The 20,965-nt window shown below is 42.7% G+C and overlaps 1 protein-coding gene across 1 annotated transcript in view; it reads left to right on the forward strand.

Moving 5' to 3' along the window:
- The window catches only part of LOC308296737 (uncharacterized protein), a gene marked incomplete at its 5' end in the record, with an annotated part of 17,938 nt that extends 515 nt beyond the window's left edge, over window positions 1-17,423 (forward strand). Inside the window, 2 exons of the mRNA XM_080740064.1 lie at window positions 13,392-13,888; window positions 15,090-17,423. Of these exons, the coding sequence (XP_080596190.1) occupies window positions 13,392-13,888; window positions 15,090-15,897 (1,305 nt within the window). The 3' untranslated portion in view covers window positions 15,898-17,423. The remainder of the gene's footprint in view (window positions 1-13,391; window positions 13,889-15,089) is intronic.
- Between the last annotated feature and the right edge of the window lie 3,542 nt (window positions 17,424-20,965).

Below are 20,965 nucleotides of genomic sequence, written 5' to 3' on the forward strand. Positions count from 1 at the left end.
CTTCGGACCATAACAAAGTCACAAACATATCTATCGCATTTAAATGATTTTATTTAACTATCATCATCAATATTTAAAGAGGTGGTGCCATGATTTCCCCCCCTATAAAACATGGTTATCAGGTATTATGATTATACTAGGAGGAAGATTTTTTCCAAAAAAGTATACAGAAAGAGTTAGAATTGGGTTTTTATGTGGCCACACCCACCAGTTCATTAGGTATGCATGGATGTGGTGACCCAGCTGAAGTTAGCCACACCCCACAGTGTTGGGTGAATGGTAAATAGGGGAGGAGTTGATACTGTGACATACTTAGTATCTGTGTTTTTAACTGACACTTTTCACCACAAGGTGACAGCCTCCAAGAGAAAACAAACAAATACTAAGATAATACATAATTTCTCAAAAAAAAAACACATAAGGGGGTCTAATGAAGTACTGTCAACCTCCTAGACACAGAAAAAGTACAAAACTATGGCACCACCTCTTTGATATCAATGGTCTTTTGTCAGGCGTGTGCTCTGAACAAAAGACAAATAACTATTTTTCTCAGCATTATTTCTCGTTACCAAATGTAAGCAGACGTGAAAGGTTAAAAAAGAAATACAATAATAGCCTTTCTTTGACCCCTTCAGAATAAAACACTAACATTTTGTCCAAAAATGGAACTATATTTTCATATTTTGTATATGTTTTTCAGATGTGTGTATTTATTTAGGTATGTTTTTGGCCTCTTTGTAAAACACACTCTGACCCTCTCCGTCCGTGTGGGATAATGTTTAACTGAGAAACTCCATCCCAAAATCAATGCAGCCAAAAGTCAGACTTTAAAAATAGAAGCCTTGTCAATAAATGGAACAAAACAACAGCCTTGGTGCAGAACTGATTGAAATGATGGTAAATCATTGCAGCCTTAAAGTTGGCTTCGAAGCTTTGCAACTTCAACATAAACTTGACTTCCAGAGGAGAGTTCCAAAGTCATGCCTGATTGTTTGCACATCTACTCACACCAGAAATAACAGATCTACAAGCTCACATTGCAGGCCAAGGACTGCTTAGCTAAGGGTGAGATTAAGCAGGGACCCCTTTATAGTTGAGAGAGAGAGATGAAGCAGGGAGCCAGGGACCCCCGCTACATATTGCATCAAATTGTGCAGAATTAAACGTAATCATAGATTTCGTAGATAGTTTCATAGTGTTGTGTCAATTAGGCCTAATGTTTGCTTTGTTTTTTTTTTGTTTTTTTTTTATCAATTTTTTATTTTAGTTTTATAAGGAAAAAAAACAATACAGCAGAGTGCCCAAGGCACCTAAACGGCCATATAATGACAACAAAGACATGAAAGCAATAGACATGAAAACAATAATACATAGACACATACATATACATCTATACAACCAACATGCAACTACATACATGCACATGCAGCAAAATACTTACAGAACAAGCAAAACAACAATGTTTGCTTTGTTTTAATATGTTGGATTTGTGTTAATTCTGTTATTAATTAATCGCAATTAATCAGTTAAAGTCCCAGCCTTAGTATTTTCATTTAAAACCCTCACTACTTTAGTGAACTTGACCTTTGGTTCTGCTCTTTTTTCTTTCTACTCCAAACCTCTGAAAATAGCCAGGGAGAGGCCAGGGGGGGGGGGGGGGGGGGCAGAGACCCTGACCCCAGGGACGTGCTGGGCCCCTGATTCAGCCCGGGAAAAAAAGAGTTGGAGAGGCCCTCATTGCGCGCTATCCACGTGTTTCCCGCAAGACTTTACTGTAGCATTATCTGCGTAACACTTCCGGTTAACAGCAGACATACAAGCTCACGTCGCGTCGCAGATGCAACCGTAGTGAGCTTGTAGATCACACTCGGCTGCGACGCCGGAAATGCCGCTCGCCTTCTGCGCAATAATGCACGATGGATGTTGGAAAGTTGTGGATAGAGAGATCTCTCTCTATAGCGCTGCTGCTGCTGCTACTCAAAGATTTGCCATTTCAGATCACAACAAGTGACAAGCCAGTTGGCCAATTATTGAGTTATATTTTGTCGTTGTCGGGTGGAAACCTTTTATGTCCAAAACCGTTTGTTTGGTATTTATTTTAAAAAGGATTTAAACTAGTGAAAACAGACGATCTACAAGCACACAACGCCTCGCACCGCGAGGCGTTGTGTGCTTGTAGATCGGCTGTTTTCACTACTTTTGTGCAACAGCCTTGTATGATGAAGTAGGGCTTTGCTTTGCAAAAAAGTTATACATTTGAAACTTGGAGATACGAGGTTTCTGCCCCGACAGTGGCGATTTACTTTGTCGGCCGCCCAGCCCCCAAAATGGAACGAAGGCCGACATTTTATTTTAATTTTTTCCCTAATGGCCGGCCTGGAGCGGCCAGGAATGAACCGGCCATTCGGGAGTTGTCCCGCTTTTCCCAATGGCCAGCACGTCCCTGTCTGACCCTGACCTGTATCATGTGTGAAGAGCAGGTCGTGTCAACGACCTTATATAAATAGATCTCCTGCTAGGGGGCGCTGTTGGAGGAAGCTACAAAGGGAAAGAGAGAAGAAGAGAGGGAGAGAGCGAGGGATTTGATTCACTCAGGCTTTTGTTTACGTCCGCTGGACTGTAGCCTACATCTTTGCTGAGAGACTGATTGATTGATTGATTGATTGATTGATTGATTGATTGATTGATTGATTGAAGACTTTATCAGAAGTTTGCATAGAAAAAGGTACAGTTTCATGACGGTACAGTTCACTGGTACAAGGTCAACTAAAAGGAGATCCTAGAAAAGACTGAGCTTATTTTCATAGGAAACCATTGAAGTATCTCATATAACATTGAATGACAGACGGATAGAACACAGTACTATTTTTAGTACTACTACTACTAAAAAAAAGAAAAAAGTAAAAAAAGAAAACAGTGCAAACTAGAAGCAGTGCTCTTCCGAGCACAGGTCTCCACCAGGCCAGGCGTCCTGGTGGTGCTACTGTATAATAGGCCAATGTAAAAAGGGTGGCATATGTTCTTCACCTTAGACCTTTCATGGCAATCGGACACTGCATGGATGATTTGAGGCATTGTGTTCCAAAAAAGTGTTTTGCTAAAGTCTACCAGCTGGTGGCGCTATAACAGGCCAATGTGAAAAGGGTAGCATTTGTTCCTTGACATAGTGGGAATAAGTGTGGCAAAGTTCACGGTAATCGCAAGCTGCATTGATGATTTGAGGCATTTTGTTCAAAAACGGAGCAATCCTGCAAACTTTGGAAGCTAATATTAGATACTGTGTACTGATTTGTGTTATTTTTGGAGAAAATCTGAAGGAGTAATATCCCAAAATGTGTTTTACATAAGTCGGCCCAAAGGTGGCGCTATAAAAGGCTGATGTGAAAAATGCAGTGAAAAGGTTTTTCCTTGGCCTCTAGGGAGTGCGTGTACAAAGTTTGACACTGGTCAGTGGAGTTATAGGTAAAACCACAAATTGTCCTGTTATAGCGCCACCATGAGGCTGATTTAAAAAAAATGTAATTGGCATTTCTTCCTCAGCCTAGTGGGAATGTGTGTGCGCGATTTCATGATACTTGCACTTTGCGTTTGTGATTTGAGGCATTTTGTTCAAAACGGCTCAATCCTACAAACTTTGGAAGCCAATCTTAGCCAATCAGGATGGAATATGCAAAATTGGACAGATCCATGTCGATCACATGACTGTCGAGATACTGCCTACCGATTTGTAGGATTTTTGCACAATATCTGTAAGAGTAGTGTACAGAAATGTTTTTTTTTTTTGAACATCGGCCTCATGGTGGCGCTAGAACAGGCCCATTTGAAAAATGTGGGTCAGAGGTTCTGAATTGGCATCCAGGGAGTGTGTGTGCTCATTTTGGCAGCGACCGGGCCAACGGCGACTGAGATTAGGTGGGAGGACACGCACACACACACACACGGACGCACGCACGGACGCACGGACGGACGGAGGGGAAAACATACTCTCCCCCATGCCTTCGGCTGGTGGAGACAACAACAGTAGGTAAATACAGAGAAGGGTCAGGGGAGGCTGGGCTAGGTTTGTTATTGCCAGTTGTGAATGGCTGCCACCTGTAAGTGGTTTTGCAGGGAGATTTTAAAGGATGCGAGGGAATACCCTCCTTTAAGGCCTTCTGTAGGGTGTTCCACAAACTCACAAATCATGCCTGATGGTTTGCACATCTACTCACACCAGAAATAGCAGATCTACAAGCTCACGTTGCAGGCCAAGGACTGCTTAGCTGAGAGAGAGATGAAGCAGGGACCCCTTAGCTGAGAGAGAGATGAAGCAGGGACCCCTTAGCTGAGAGAGAGATGAAGCAGGGACCCCTTAGCTGAGAGAGATGAAGCAGGGACCCCTTAGCTGAGAGAGATGAAGCAGGGACCCCTTAGCTGATAGTTTCATAGTGTTGTGTCAATCAGGCCTAATGTTTGCTTTGTGTTAATATGTTGGATTCGTGTTAATTGTATTTTCATTTAAACACTTAAACCCTCACTTCTTTAGTAAACTTGACCTTTGGTTCTGCTCTGTTTTTCCTTCTACTCCAAACCTCCTTGCTGAAAATAGCCAGAGTGAGGCGGGGTCTTCAAGCCCCCGACCCTGACCGCTATCATGTGTGAAGAGCAGGTCGTGTCAGTTTTAGTTTTAGTTTTTTCTCATGTGCTCAGTGCGCTGTAATCAAATAGTAAATACTCGCGCTCTGTAATGATGTAATTTACAGCCGCGCTCGGGTCGCGCAGCAAGTGGCGCTTGGCCAGTTTGATGTGACTTGCATGTGACTTGCATATAACTCTATGGGGTGGATGTGGTTGCTGCTTTCAGACTGATAGTCAGGCATTTTAATAAAACCCTGGGAATAAATTCCTTACAATTTATTCACCAATGTGTTCGTAAAGGTGTCTAGTAACATATCTAACAAAGATTGAAATTCAACACCCCCAGCAAAATATTTGACAGCTAGGGTAATTCTGGGTCTCATTCACTTGCTATACACTGTACTATAAGGGAAAAAATCACTCCCAAAAATATATGCTTTAAGTAGCATGTTAAGGGTCTAACTAGGTGTTTTTAATTATTCTGAATCCATTGCAAGTATTTGTTTTGCACGAAAAACATTCATTGGGCCAAAATCAGACGCAAAAAAACTATGGTTTAGTGATCACTTTTCTCAAGGTGTATGGGGTCCATTTTTGTCCCAAGGAATGTTTTTCGTGCAAAACAAATGCTTGCTATGGATTCAGAATAATTTAAAATACCTAGTTAGAACCCTCACATCCCACTTATTTTTGGGAGCGATTTTTTTCCCTTGTAGTACAGTGTATAGTAAGTGAATGAGACTCAGAATTACCCTAGCTGTGAAACATTTTGCTAGGGATGTTGAATCTTTGTTAGATATGTTACTAGACACCTTTACGAACACATTGGTGAAGACATTGATTGGTAAGGAATTTATTCCCAGATTTGACAGGTATTCTGCTAATTTTCCCTGACTATGAGACAGATGTCCTCAGATCCGATATGGATCGGATTTGAAACCACCTCTGGATGTGGTTTTTCAAAATCTGATTTCATGTGACCTGCATGTGACCTGTCTGGATTTAGGCTATTTAAAAAAAATGGGATTCCACTTTTGATGTGACTCAGATCTGATTCAGGCTAGATTTCAGTGGCAGTGTAAAGCCGGCCTCAGTAACTGGGTCTTATGATCTAGATAGGTTCTATTGTGAAAATAGCAGATCTACATGCTCACAATGGCGTTGCGAGGCGTTGTGAGCATGTAGATCGGCTATTTTCACAATTTCTGCCTCTAATATAAATTCATTTTAGAGGTATTAAAAGTCCTTTAATTGTCACTTTAGAAATGTGCAGATACCCTCTATACACTTAAACTTTATGTTGTTAATTGTTTACTGTTGAGTGAGGAAACAATGTTGCACATCATCTGGGGACCCCCTGGGGGTCCCGACCCACAGGTTGAGAACCACTGCAATAAGAATACAAATACACAACATTTAAAATAGGGCTGATTCTTTTTGATTGATTGATTGATTGATTGATTGATTGATTGATTGATTGATTGATTACAGAAAATTAATGCGATAAAAATGATTAACACATTTTAATGGGGCTTGATCTAAAAAAAAACTCCCAAAATGTGTTTTAATTTACATAAAACTGCTTCTCGGGTTAAATATGTATATACGATTAAACATCGATTAACCCTGCAAGACCCGAATTAATTTCTACTGGCCAATTTTTTTTTTTTTTTTAAATCAGATGGTGTTGTAGGAGTCCTAATCACAGGAAATGTAATGTTTATGTAAAATTATAAACAACATTATACATTAATAATGTTTTTGTAAGGTTTTATAGCCATAAATCATAAATCATAAATCATGCTCTAATTTGCATTTTGGGGATATTTTTCACAATAATAACACATGCACATGTTCTAGACATTCTAATGATCACGAAAAAAGATATTACAGGCATTTTACTTCTGTTTTTTGTGAGGAATAGCTTCAGTTAAAAAGTGAGATGTTGTTCGTCCAGACGCTGGAATTTCAACTTCTCTGGGAGGTGTGAATGTCAGAGTCTGTGGGGGGTATTTATTAAGTGTGCCTGCCATGCAATGGCAAAACACTTATTGTAATCCGCCATACTTAAGTCAGTAAGTCATGTTCTTGCAAATTTCTGCTCGTAATAACTGCCGCACAATTTACGCCACCCACGCAATATATACATCAAAACGTGCGGCTCGGCCGGGAATAGGTTGATATTACTTTTCTTTCCGATCCGCGTTACCATTGCGACGTAATTCGCAAAAAACGACGCCCAAAAACCCCATTGACTTAGAATGGGGGACTCCGAAAAAACCCCCAGAAACTTTGACGCCACATAACTCTGCCATACTTTTGCCTAGCAACGTGATTTAAACTTTAAAATGCACACACAGGGGGCACGGTGGCGCCTGCTGTGACTTCTCTGTCGAGGTTGGGCCGCCAATCGCTGTCCCCGTTTCCCTGACATGTCTTAGAAAAAGGACCAAACAAATCTCTCGCGCGTCTGACAAAGCGGCCAATCTGCGGCGGCTCGATCGCTTTCCTGAACTTTGCTGGAGAACAGACCAGCTGCGGGATTGCGCAGCAATCAAGCCCCCCTCACCTGCAGAATCAACAGACACTCACTCAGACAGCTATTCTTCCGCGTTCCTGGGACGCAGAAGCCAGCCAAGGAATAAATACAAGATAACGTTTAATTTTGATAGATTTTTACACTTTTGTCAGCTTGTTCTTTTGTCATTCTATGGTCTAGTTACTGTGGTTTTTAACGTGAACCTATTTAGAAATCATTTGGCTGTTCATTGCAACGAGGAAATGTTGCTGCATGTCGCGTATTGCATCTGACTGTCTGGTTGAAACATCACCCCTGTAATTAATCATTCCTGCAGCTTATAAATGCACCAGTTATTTTATTTGTGTAGTCTGTTTGAGAAGAAGCACAAACACTTTATGTTTTTATTAATAACTCCACATGCCAGGTTTCCTTTATTGCGCGATTTGGGCTGGTGCACGATTAAATGATTAATTCATTAATTATAATGCTTGTTTTTGCCTTCAATTTCATTACAAATAAATCAAACTAACCACTCATTCAGTTAATAATAATAGCCTACCTAGAATACCTATAGACCTATAGGCCTACTGTAAATTAATTAGCAGAAGTGATAGAGTGTCAGTTCCTCCTTGTGTCAATTCTATTCAAAGAAATGATTATAGCGAAGCATTGCCATTCACTCTTTCAGTTTGATTAATTCATGGCACAGCAAATAAAGACCCGATTACAAACGTTTTCTATAACATGTAATTGTAGATGATAGTTATTATTTATATCATATCAATTATGGTTTTATATAAAGGCAAGCAAAGCTCAGAGCTTTGAGAATCAATGTCGGGGTATTTGCTTTTGGAGCGCAACACTGGAGAGCTGGTAGATGGCTATTTTCAATTGCCAACGTTTCAATATTTACAGATTGAATAGGGACACAATTTAGTCATTTGTTCATGCTCTGCTTTCCAAGGAACGAGGAGAATTTTTTGTTTTGTTTAAATCGCTTCATAATGACCAACTTACTTGACCACGGCATGATTGAATAGACGGTGTTGCTCCCTGCGTAATGCGCGCCACAGCCACAGTCACAACAGAGTTACAAGACATCAACGCATTGCGTCATGGCGTGTCGACAGCTTATACATCTGTTATTTTGGACACATGGTCATGGAGAGATTTGGAGACGGCAGCGCATCAGCCCGACATTTCGGCGACTCCAGAACGCAAGTATTTTGCGGTTAATAATACCTATAGAATAAGGCTACAAAACACTTCATAGACTATTTGATTTATTTCTGAGCTAGTGAAACACTTCATAGATGTTTCCTGAATCTAAAGAACAATCAAATGACAACGGGTTCTAACAGAAATAGTGTTTTTATTAGGCTATTAGTATTAGGCAACGAATGCAAATGATCACGCATGGTTTAACCATATCCTATAAATAGCCAAACATTTCATTATGAAATGTAACAGTAGGTCTATATAAAGAAATATGACAGCCTACTAAGGCAATAAAAAAACTATAGAGTAGGCTAAAGGTGGGTTGGAGGTTAATGTTGATCGCCCGAGCTGCTTCAATTCCCAGACCCTATAATATATGGTAATTTCTCAAACAATTAGGCCACTCTTAGTCAAATTTGTATTTATTCTGTGAACTCTCTATTTATTTTCTTGTATGACATGATGTGTTAGAAGGACGGGACTCATCTCCCTTTCTATTTATCAATTAAACATCACGCATATGCGACTGTGGCGCTCTGACGCGCCATGGACATTGTCTTTATAAACTTTTGCAAGAAATATACCCCGATTGCAAATTACAGTGGTCAGTATAGGCCTACATGCAACGGGTTACACCGCACATGATTATGTGCCTATATTCATGTTTTTCAAACAAGAAAACACATCTAAGAAATTACATAAAAAGAATAATAAGAAGTAGGCTAGGCCTAGTGAAAATAGCCAATCTACAAGCTCACAGCAAGTCGAGATCTGCCGTTTTCACTAGTTTGGGTCCCGGCCAGGAAAACGTCTATTAAATCAATATTGGTGTCGGATATAAATTGCGTCTGCTAACACGGTAACCAGACAATATTTAGGTGGTTGTCAGAAAGAAACGTTCATGCACGCACTGTGGCGCACGTAAGTCACCCAGATACCGTACATCTCTCGTTCTTTTGATTGAATACTTTAATAGCAGTTTGCATATAAGAATCACAGGGACAGGGCAGTATTACTTCATGTCACGTTCATGTTAATGTGTTATGGTTACATTATGGTATAAGCTCCGTCTGGACTCGATCTTGATGTCCGGTGTCTGTGGTTTACTATGATTGGCGGAGCGCGTCTTTTTCTGTTGCCGCAACCTCGACAAACACGCGATGGCCTTGGCGCAGTGGTTAGCGCTTCGCCTCACAGCTAGAAGGTCCTGGGTTCGATTCCCGCCGGGGGACGCTGTGGGCGCTGGCGGCGTGTTCCTCCTCCGCGTCATCAGCGCCCACACCCTAGGTGGGGTTGGCGATAGGGCCTTTCTGTGTGGAGTTTGCATGTTCTCCCCGTATCTCCTAGGGTTGATACCCTCACAAAAACATGCACGTAATCCTGGTCTCAATAATGCCTCCCCCTGGCCAGCCGGGGCGCCTGATGGAGGGGAAAGGAACTGGTTGGAATAACGTGTTCCTTCCACGCGCTACGTCCAAACCAGGGAAATCCCCACTGTCAGGTGAAAAGAAGCAACTTGGACTCCTCATGCATAGAAGGAGGCATGAGGTCAGTCCGTTGTCTCCCCAGGCGTGGCAGAGGGAGAGCAGAGCCCAGGATTACATAGGCAATTGGCACTGGGTGAAAAAATGGGTTACAAAAATCGTGGGATAAAAATTATAGTAAAAAAAAAAAAAAAAAAATGCACACACAACTTTGGTCTTTTTCCGGCCAATAGGGATGAGCTGTAATTGATTAAGCCCCGCCCCCTCTGTAACAGGAAGTGTCCTTCGCCAAACAGGAAGTGCCTCTATAACTCATGAACCGTTTGTCGTACAGACTCGCGGCTGGTGTCATAATTTTTTTTTTTTCTCAAATTTTTTTTTTTCTCAAAAATTTTTTTTTCTCAAATTTTTTTTTCTCAAAAATGTTTTTTTTCTCAAAAAATGTTTTTTTCTCAAAAATTTTTTTTTCTCAAAAATGTTTTTTTTCTCAAAAATTTTTTTTATCTCAAAGATTTTTTTTTCTCAAAAATCTTTTTTTCTCAAAATTTTTTTTTTCTCAAAAATTTTTTTTTTCTCAAAGATTTTTTTAACATTATGGTTCTTCATATGACACCACCCACAGCCATTTCGACTAATTAGTGGCGTTTTGGCGCATTTTTGGCCGTTATCACGGGTCGCACTTTAACGACAGTTGTTTGAGAAAAAATTGTTTTGTGAGAAAAAAAAGTTTTTTGAGAAAAAAAAAATATTTGGAGAAAAACATTTTTAAAGTTAAAGTGCGACCCGTGATAACGGCCAAAAATGCGCCAAAACGCCACTAATTAGTCGAAATGGCTGTGGGTGGTGTCATATGAAGAACCATAATGTTAAAGCTTATGCAAAAAATGCTAAAGTTAAAAAATGTAACGCTAATGCTAACACCAACCGCTACACAAGGTTGCACAGACTTAGCGAGCTGCAGGCACACTTAAAATTTCTTGGAAATTTTCTTTTCTAGTATGCAAATATCGTGGCCAATGGCATTGTAATACTAAACAATATGATTTAATGGTGATGCTAATGTGAAAAAAGAACAGGAAAACTAATTATAACATTTTTTTAAAAATGATTTAAAAAATGTTGCCAAAAAGCAACGCTGGGCCTTGCAGGGTTAAACAGCCTCTAATTAATCGAGTCCCAGCCCTAATTTAAAAGCATCACACTAAATAAAGCACTAAAACAAGGCACTGCAGTGTTTCCAAATGCAAGAAGTGTTTCACATTACTGGAACTGGGTTGAGTCAGCAGCATCATAATCATGCATCATCTATGTTGTCAGATGGAGGTCTACTCAACTACAATTGTTTGAAAGGTTACTTTGAATATTAATATTTTACTAATATTAGATTATTATTACAAAATATAATAACCGACTGTGGTGGAAAAATTATTTTACTCAGCAAATACGGCAATGGAGAAATACTCTGATACTGTAAAAGTCTGGAATTCAAAATGTACTTGAGTAAAATTACAAAAGCATTGGCATCAAAATGTACTTAAAGTAAAAGTAAAAGTACCAAATGTTTGAAAATAGAAGATCTGCAAGCTCACAACGCTTCGCATCGTGAGCTTTTAGATCCGATATTTTCAAATACCTAATAAAGGCAGGTTTATGTATGTTTTATAATATTATAATTTATATCTGCAAAGTAACTAGTAACTAAAGTTTTCAAATAAATGTAGTGGAGTAAAAGTAAAGGTTTTGGATTCGAGATGTAGTGGAGTAGAAGTAAAAGTATCGGGAATTTGGAAATACTCAATTAAAGTACATATAGAATTACCTCAAAATTGTACAGTACAAAAAGTACAGTAGCCTACTTAAGTAAATGTACGTACTAGTTACTTTACACCAGTGATAATCGATTATATATCTAGTTGAAAATTGCCAATCTACGCTGAAACTGTGGGTATTGTGAATAATATATTTACTTTTTTTACTTACTTTGATGGCCAATACTTATTAATTTTTACAAAAACATTTCTACTTTTACTTGCGTAAAAAGTAAAAAGAGAGAGAGAGAGAGAGAGAGAGAGAGAGAGAGAGAGGAGAGAGAGAGAGAGAGAGAATCTGAGCACCTCGATCCACCACTGTCTGCCCATTGGCCGGAACCTAACCTCCAGAGCGCCGCCATTGGCCCACTCGACGGAGCATGTGACTGGATATGCAAATGAGGGAGGACTATGTGGCAGTTGAAATGCCATTGGCAGAGAGACCTGCACTCAGTCACTGCTGGACAGAGAGAGAGAGAGAGAGAGAGAGAGAGAGAGAGAGAGAGAGAGAGAGAGAGGAGAGAGAGAGAGAGAGAGAGAGAGAGAGAGAGAGAGAGACTATTGCTGTGAGTTAGCTCTATAAGAACCAGTATCAGTCCATGTCTGGTCAGTCTGTCACGTCACAGACTCTGACAGAAAGCCGGTTGTCTGTCCGTCCCTCCACAGTGGGTGAACTCTACATGTTGTCTGTCTGTCCGTCCCTCCACAGCGGGTGAACTCTACATGTTGTCTGTCTGTCCGTCCCTCCACAGCGGGTGAACTCTACATGTTGTCTGTCTGTCCGTCCCTCCACAGCGGGTGAACTCTACATGTTGTCTGTCTGTCCGTCCCTCCACAGCGGGTGAACTCTACATGTGTGCTGCAAGGTAAGCCAATACTTTTGTACTTTTACTCAAGCACATTTTGAATTTATGACTTTTACAACAGAGTATATTGCAGTATTGATACTTTTACTCAAGTAAAAATCAAACCTCTATTCTATGTGTCCTATATAGAGCTATGAAATCTGTGTTGTAGATCTATACATTCTGTGTTCTAGATCTATACATTCTGTGTTCTAGATCTATACATTCTGTGTTCTAGATCTATACATTCTGTGTTCTAGATCTATACTTTCTATGTGCTTTATTTCATATTTTTATGAATTCTGAATGAATGAATGGTTTTATCTGGAGGTTAGAGTACTTTTTCCACCACTGCTGGACGGACAATCTGTTCTCATTCATTGTGTTCCATGTCTGGGGGGGGGGGGGGGGGGGGGGGATTTATGCAGAGGCGTCAATGGAGTATGCCAAGGTATGGCAGCATATCTTGGCTACAGGAGGAAAAAAAACGTACTTAAAATAAATTAATCATAATTGTTGCCAAGGTATGGCAACATGACTGGTACGCGTGCAAGACACCAGTCATGTTGCCATACCTTAGCTTTTGCTGAAGTGACGCCACTGGATTTATGAGGGGAAAAAACTCTTGCAACAGCATGATGTTCCTGTCATTAAATATGACTGTTTCTATGGAGAAAAGCATTGTGTACATTATGTACATTATGTACATTATGTACATTATGGCTCAAGTTCAACCTGAAAACATTCATGTTTTGGAAAGTTTGAAAAGCTGTGAACAATTTTGTTGAATCAGCTGCTAATCTCTGCCTATACCCCCCCCCCCCCCCCCACCCCCTCTCTCTCTCTCTCTCTATATCTCTCTCTCTCCCCCCCCCCCCCCCCCCTCCCCCCCCCACAGCGTCCTCCATTCATTCAGACCGGTCCAGTCCAGTCCGGTGATGCCGGGTCCGGTGCTTCCCATGGACATGGCCATGCGCTGCCTGTACATCGGCCACTCCTCCTCCTCTCCGCCCGCCGCTGCCGCTCCGCTCCGGGGTTTCCTGAGCTCCTACAACGAGGACCTGCGCCTCCAGCGAGCCTCCAAGAGGCACGGCGGCGGCGGCGCGCTGTACAAGCCCTGCCTGAGGGAGGCGCCGCTGCGCCCTGCCTCAGCGGACAGCAGAACAAGAAGCAGAGCGCCGCTCCGGAGACAGCGGCCCCTCCCCCCCGCCGGGGGTCCGTCCCCGGGGAGAAGAAGAGCGTGGTGTTCGCCGACTCTCGCGGCATGTCGCTGACCGCCGTGCACGTCTTCTCCAAGTTCGACGAGTTCGATCCCTTCTTCGCCCCGCCGCGCCGCCGCCGCTCCGCCGCCGACGAGCTCCTCCAGTTCGACATGCTGGACCTGGACGGGACCAGGTAGGATGCTCCTTATGTCCTTATTAGGACTGCTCCTTATGTCCTTATTAGGACTGCTCCATATGCCCTTATTAGGACTGCTCCATATGCCCTTATTAGGACTGCTCCATATGTCCTTATTAGGACTGCTCCATACGTCCTTATTAGGACTGCTCCATATGTCCTTATTAGGACTGCTCCATACGCCCTTATTAGGACTGCTCCATATGCCCTTATTAGGACTGCTCCATACGTCCTTATTAGGACTGCTCCATACGTCCTTATTAGGACTGCTCCATACGTCCTTATTAGGACTGCTCAATATGTCCTTATTAGGACTGCTCCATATGCCCTTATTAGGACTGCTCCATATGCCCTTATTAGGACTGCTCCATATGTCCTTATTAGGACTGCTCCATACGTCCTTATTAGGACTGCTCCATATGTCCTTATTAGGACTGCTCCATATGTCCTTATTAGGACTGCTCCATATGTCCTTATTAGGACTGCTCCATATGCCCTTATTAGGACTGCACCTTATGTCCTTATTAGGACTGCTCCATATGTCCTTATTAGGACTGCTCCATATGCCCATATTAGGACTGCTCCATATGTCCTTATTAGGACTGCTCCCATATGACCTTATTAGGACTGCTCCATAATATGTCCTTATTAGGACTGCTCCATATGCCCTTATTAGGACTGCTCCTTATGTCCTTATTAGGACTGCTCCATATGTCCTTATTAGGACTGCTCCTTATGTCCTTATTAGGACTGCTCCATATGTCCTTATTAGGAATATGGATGACTAATCGTATCGGCCTTATTTGCAGTTTTCGGTCAATATGGGTTTTGGAAAATAAAGCTGACATTTACCCATGGAAGTAGCCGATATTTATCTGTTGTTGATAAAATGCGTTTTTTTTTTCTTCTTTTAATCATTTTTCACTTTTCACTTTTGCTACACTTTTTTAATAGAATATCAAATAACAAGTGTGGGAACCCAATAGCACTTCAAATCAAGAGTGATATTGAGTGATATTGTTATTATGCTGTTTTTTTTTCTCTTCTTGTTTTAATATAATGCTTAGTTTTCACTGTTGCAACACTTAAAATATTGAATGTGAAATGTTTCTGGTAACATCGTATCTATGCTATCGATATCTGACATATTTGTCATCATTACCGAGACATGTTTTTCTTCTTTCCCCGTACCGTGCAGCCCTAGCGTCAGGATGGACATCGCGGCAGCATCGCGCGGCGGCGTCATCAACAACAACAACAACAACAACCACCTGACGCTGGACTTCCGCCAGCCCTCGGCCGACTACCTGGACTTCCGTCGGCGTCTGCAGCGCGACGCCGTGTGCCTGGAGAGCTGCGCGCTGCAGCAGCGCTCGCTCACCGGCACTGTGCGGGTGCGCAACCTGGGCTTCAGCAAGGCGGTGTCGGTGCGCGTCACCTTCGACGGCTGGGCCAGCCACAGCGACGTCGCCGCCGCCTTCATGAACAACGTGTACGGCTGCCCCGACGCCGACACCTTCGCCTTCGCGCTGGAGCTGCCGGACGCCGCCGACTCCAACTCGTCATCGCCGAACGGCGGCGGCGTGGAGTTCTGCGTGCGCTTCGAGACCGAGGGCCGGACCTTCTGGGATAACAACGACGGCACGAACTACAGGATCAAGCACGCTGCCGCGTCGGGCTGGGGAGGCGGAGCCGGAGCCGCCAGCGCCATCCCCGACCGCACGAAACCATCGGAGCATCACAACGACGCCTCGAGGACCTGTGGGGTCGGCGGGGGCGGGGGGGCAAAGCTCCTGGACGTCCTGGAGTTGGACCAGTTCGGGAGTCCTCGCACCTCCAGTGGACTGTTCCCCGGCTGGCAGAGCTGGGGCACGTGGACGCCAGCGTCCCCTACTGGTGAGACTGACCGCGGCGGGGGGAGGGGGGGCACGTGGACGCCAGCGTCCCCTACTGGTGAGACTGGGGGGGGCATGCGTCCGGCGCTGAGTTGGATCATGAGCTGCTAGAGAAGGAACGGTTGGGTTGTTGACGTACTCCTCGTCAAATAGTCACTGGACTGCAACTACAAGATAACATAGTCCTACTTGAGTTGATTTATATATACATAGGACTTGCCTTCAAAAGTGCACTCTTTGAAATATACGTTTATAAATAGAATATAGGTATTCAAAAGTGCAATTTACAAAGTAGGTTTTCTGTTTTTCTTTTTTTTTCTTCATATCAATGCATTGATGCGTTGAATTCTGGAACGTCTGAGCTTGTACAGTGAGCTAGAAAAGAGGGCTTCAAAAAGTGTTTAATTCACAGTGTATTTTTATATGTTGGTTACGTATAGTTATAGTTATAGTTATAGTTATAGTTATAGTTATAGTTATAGTTATAGTTATAGTTATAGGGTCTACAATAATATTAAAATATACGTTGTAAAGTATCCATGTCTGCAAAGGCGGAAGAGGAAATATACAAGGCAAAACAATCCAGAGCAGGCAGACAGACAGACAGACAGACAGACAGACAGACAGACAGACAGGCAGGCAGACAGACAGACAGACAGACAGACAGACAGGCAGGCAGGCAGGCAGGCAGGCAGACAGACAGACAGACAGACAGACAGACAGGCAGGCAGGCAGACAGACAGGCAGGCAGGCAGGCAGACAGACAGACAGACAGACAGACAGGCAGGCAGGCAGGCAGGCAGACAGACAGGCAGGCAGGCAGGCAGGCAGGCAGGCAGGCAGACAGACAGACAGACAGACAGACAGGCAGGCAGGCAGGCAGGCAGGCAGGCAGGCAGGCAGGCAGGCAGGCAGGCAGGCAGGCAGGCAGGCAGGCAGGCAGGCAGGCAGGCAGGCAGGCAGGCAGGCAGGCAGGCAGGCAGGCAGGCAGGCAGACAGACAGACAGACAGACAGACAGACGCAGAAGTGCTTCATTTGCCGTAACGCGGTCATTCGATCCAGTACGCCGGTTGTCAACATGCGGCCCAGGGACCCCCAGGGGGTCCCTCACCACTGGGACATCCTCAGAGTTACATTAGAAGACTAGAGCTCTGCATTGATTGATTGATTGAAGACTTTATTGTCAGTTTGCATAGGAAAAGGTACAGTTTCATGACGGTACAGTTCACTGGTACAAGGTCTACTAAAAGGAGATCCTAGAAAAGACTAATCTTATTTCCATAGGAAACCATTGAAGTATCTCATATAACATAACATTGAAAGACAGGCGGATAGAACACAGTACTATGCATTAGTCAGGAAAAAAAGGGAAAACATTTTTTTTTAAAACAATTAAAGAAAAAGTTACATAAAAACATACTGTAGGTAAATCCCCTTGCAGGGTCGATCAAACGGGGGTCCTCCATGTTGAACAGGCTGAGGACCACTGGCCTGGTACGAGTTCTGAGCTGTGATTTGAACGTGTCCTTCTGATGTGAACAGCCTTATGAATGGTCTGTTGCCAACACCAGGGACGTGCTGGCCATTGGGAAAAGCGGGACAACTCCCCAACGGCCGGTTCATTCCCGGCCGGTCCAGCCCAACGGCCGGTTCATTCCCGGCCGGTCCAGGCCGGCCATTAGGAAAAAAATGTAAATAAAATTTCGGCCTTCGTTCCATTTTGGGGGCTGGGCGGCCAACAAAGTAAATCGTCACTGTCGGGCAGAAACCTCGTATCTCCAAGTTTCAAATGTGTAAATTTTTTCGCAAAGCAAAGCCCTGCTTCATCATACAAGGCCGTCGCACAAAAGTAGTGAAAACAGCAGATCTACAAGCACACAACACCTCGCGCTGCGAGGCGTTGTGTGCTTGTAGATCGGCTGTTTTCACTAGTTTAAATCATTTTTTAAAATGGTTTTTGGACATCCAAGGTTTCCACCCGACAACGACGAAATATAACTCATGTAATTGGCCCACTGGCTTGTCACTTGTCATGATCTGAAATGGCAAATCTTTGAGTAGCAGCAGCGCTATAGAGAGAGGTCTCTCTCTATAGCGCTGAGTAGCAGCAGTGCTATAGAGAGTCTCTATAGCGCGCAATGAGGGCCTCTACAACTCTTTTACCCGGGCTGAATCAGGGGCCCAGCACGTCCCTGGCACACAGAGCTGGCTGCAGTGGTGAGAACCTGGACAGTATATTGAAGTGTAAATGTTACTATGAAAACAACAATGACTCAAGTAGGTAGTAAACGTACATAATACTGTAATTACTTGAGTGACAGTGTGAACAGACTATACAAGAGCTGATGAGTGCCTTTGTTTTTTCTATAAATGATGTCATTGAAGTGTATGAAGACAATAAGAAGTGCCTGTGCAGTAGAAATGAAAAAAAGGTCTATTTAATAATATATTTTTTGAAAAGTTTAAAAAAAGGGAAAAGTAACAAGCAGAATGCACGCAAATCATTTGAAAAATGTTAATTTTTAATCCTTATGTTTTGCCCAAATGACAGAAGACAAAAAAAAAAAGAAGAAAAAAAAAAAAAAGTGAAAAGTGTGATGCATTCAAGCCATTCTTGCCAGTACTTTTTTCCCTGTTAGTTTTGTTAGGCCTACTTAAAGGGGAGGACCACCCATTTTCAATATTGAACTATGTCATTAATATACCTTAGAGGAGTTGTGTGGAAATAGAAAAATAGTTCCCCCTCTTCTGTGTTGCCTAGAACTGGAGGATTGATTTTGGGGTTTGTATTGTAAAGTACAACGGTGTGATGTCATCAATTTGTAATTTGCAATACAAACCCCAAAATCAATCCTCCAGTTCTAGGCAACACAGAAGAGGGGAACCTTTTTTTCTATTTCCACACAACTCCTCTAAGGTATATTAATGACATATTTCAATATTGAAAATGGGTGGTCTTCCCCTTTAACGTAAAATGATCTCTGGCCTGCCTCTGCAAAGTGCAAACAGAGCCTTCTATTTAAACAGAGTGAGGTCCATTTTAAGGTGCGCGGTGGCTGTGATGCAAGCGTTTATATGTACCCTGGCTGTGTGTGTGTGTGTGTGTGTGTGTGTGTGTGTGTGTGTGTGTGTGTGTGTGTGTGTGTGTGTGTGTGTGTGTGTGTGTGTGTGTGTTGTGTGTGTGTGTGTGTGTGTGTGTGTGTGTGTGTGTGTAAACGGGGCCAGACGTATTCCTTCATATTGAAGGGAAATTAACTCGGTCGGTGCCAAACTGTTCTGCTTGTTGACGTTATGCAAACGACAGGAACGCAACGACTTATGCAACTTTAGAATCACAGCGTGGCTTGGTTTCCAAACGGCCTGCTGGTGGGAAGTCCTTTTTTTTTTTTTTTTTTTTTGGCAACAGTTTCTTCCTGTTACAAATACGTCCTGCATGCTGTAGACCAGTGGTTCTCATCCTGTGGGTCGTGACCCCCAGGGGGCCTGCATGGGTCCCCAGATGATTAACTTAATGTGAAACATTGTTTTCTCTCTCAACAGTAAACAAACCAACATGAAGTGTAAATGTATAGAGGGTATCTGCACATTTCTAAAGTGACAATTTAAGAACACTTTTAATATCCTCTAAAATGGCAAATTAAACATTGTCCAAATTGTCAAATATTAGAGGCAGAAATTGTGAAAATAGCAGATCTACATGCTCACAACGCCTCGCAACATAGAACCGTGTTATACAAAAATGTAATGCCTCAACTCTAGTGCTCGTCAGGGTGGGGGGGGGGGGGGGGTCCCCAGTTGAAATATGATTATTTTGGGGGTCCCCAGTTGAAATATGATTATTTTGGGGGTCCCCAGTTGAAATATGATTATTTCGGGGGTCGTGGGCTGAAAAGGTTGAGAACCACTGGTGTTGGGTGGAACCCTCATGTTCACAGAGCAAACTTTGTATAAAAAACAATAAGTAATAAAAAAATAAGAAAATATGTTTTCCAATGCAAATGTAATCATTATTTACAGTCACAGGCGCTTGGTTAGGCCTGAATGCAAATCTGTGTCCTTTTGATGTGAACCATTTTAACCAGTATTTTATTCTTTAACTCAGGGGTCTTCAACAGGGGGTCCGGGACCCCTAGGGGGATCCTCAGAGTTACTTATAGGGGGGTCCTTCAAATCTTTGTGTGATAGAAAACTTTTTTTTCCTCATTTTTTATATTAACCACTTGAACCCTAGCGTCCATATTCTTTAGCCAAAAATTGCAGATCTACAAGCTCACAACGCCTCGCAGCGCATTTTGGGGGTCAAATTGACATGGGTCAAGGACCCCCAAAATCAAGGACAAGGACCCCCAAAATGGCATGTATTTGGTCCGCGGACCCCCATCTCAAAATATGTTGTTCCAGGGACCCCCCCCCCCCCCCCCCCCCAGAAGCAAATATTTGAGTTACAAGTTGTAACTCAAACAACTGTTCACTTTTAAAAATATATATATTCAAAGACTATATATATATTCAAAATCTAGATTTTCTTTTAAAATAGCAGATCTACAAGCTTTCACTCTGTACTTACAATGGAGCTTGTAGATCTGCTATTTTTTCAATAGTTCAAGCATTAAAGAATTCAACTTTTCCTTGCTTCCATATTCACACAATCTTAAAGGCCCACTCCCACTAGGCCAGATAACAGATAAAACAAAATATCTGCCACAGATATTTCTTTTATCTGTGGCAGATATTCCTTTTTTTATCTGTATCTACCATCCACTTTGAATGGAAAAATATCTGGAGAATTGTTTTATCTGTTATCTGGCCCAGTAGGAATGGGCCTTAAACCGGGCGTGTTATGCATTCTATCATTCTATCGAAGACATATCAAAAGAATAGCACAGATTCCTCGTCTACAAAACTCAGACCAAAGTTAATCTGAGCTTGATCTTTTGCTGTCTTGGCAAGTCATGCGACGGATTCTGAAATCTGGCGTTCGGTCACACTAAGAAAACAAAATAGCAGCGTCCTTCCTGCCCGATGGCCTCGATGCATTATTGAAAAAAATGTAATAATGTTTGGGTGATGCAACTGAAGGCTACCAGGACACAAGCACAGGACCGTGGGGGGGGGGGGGGGGGACTGAGTTGGAGTGGCCTTCACTATTTTATACTTTAGCTATTGACAAATAGCAGA

This window comes from Nannobrachium achirus (assembly GCF_963921795.1).
Source record: "Nannobrachium achirus genome assembly, chromosome: 13".
In the NCBI taxonomy this organism is placed as follows: Eukaryota; Metazoa; Chordata; class Actinopteri; order Myctophiformes; family Myctophidae; genus Nannobrachium; species Nannobrachium achirus.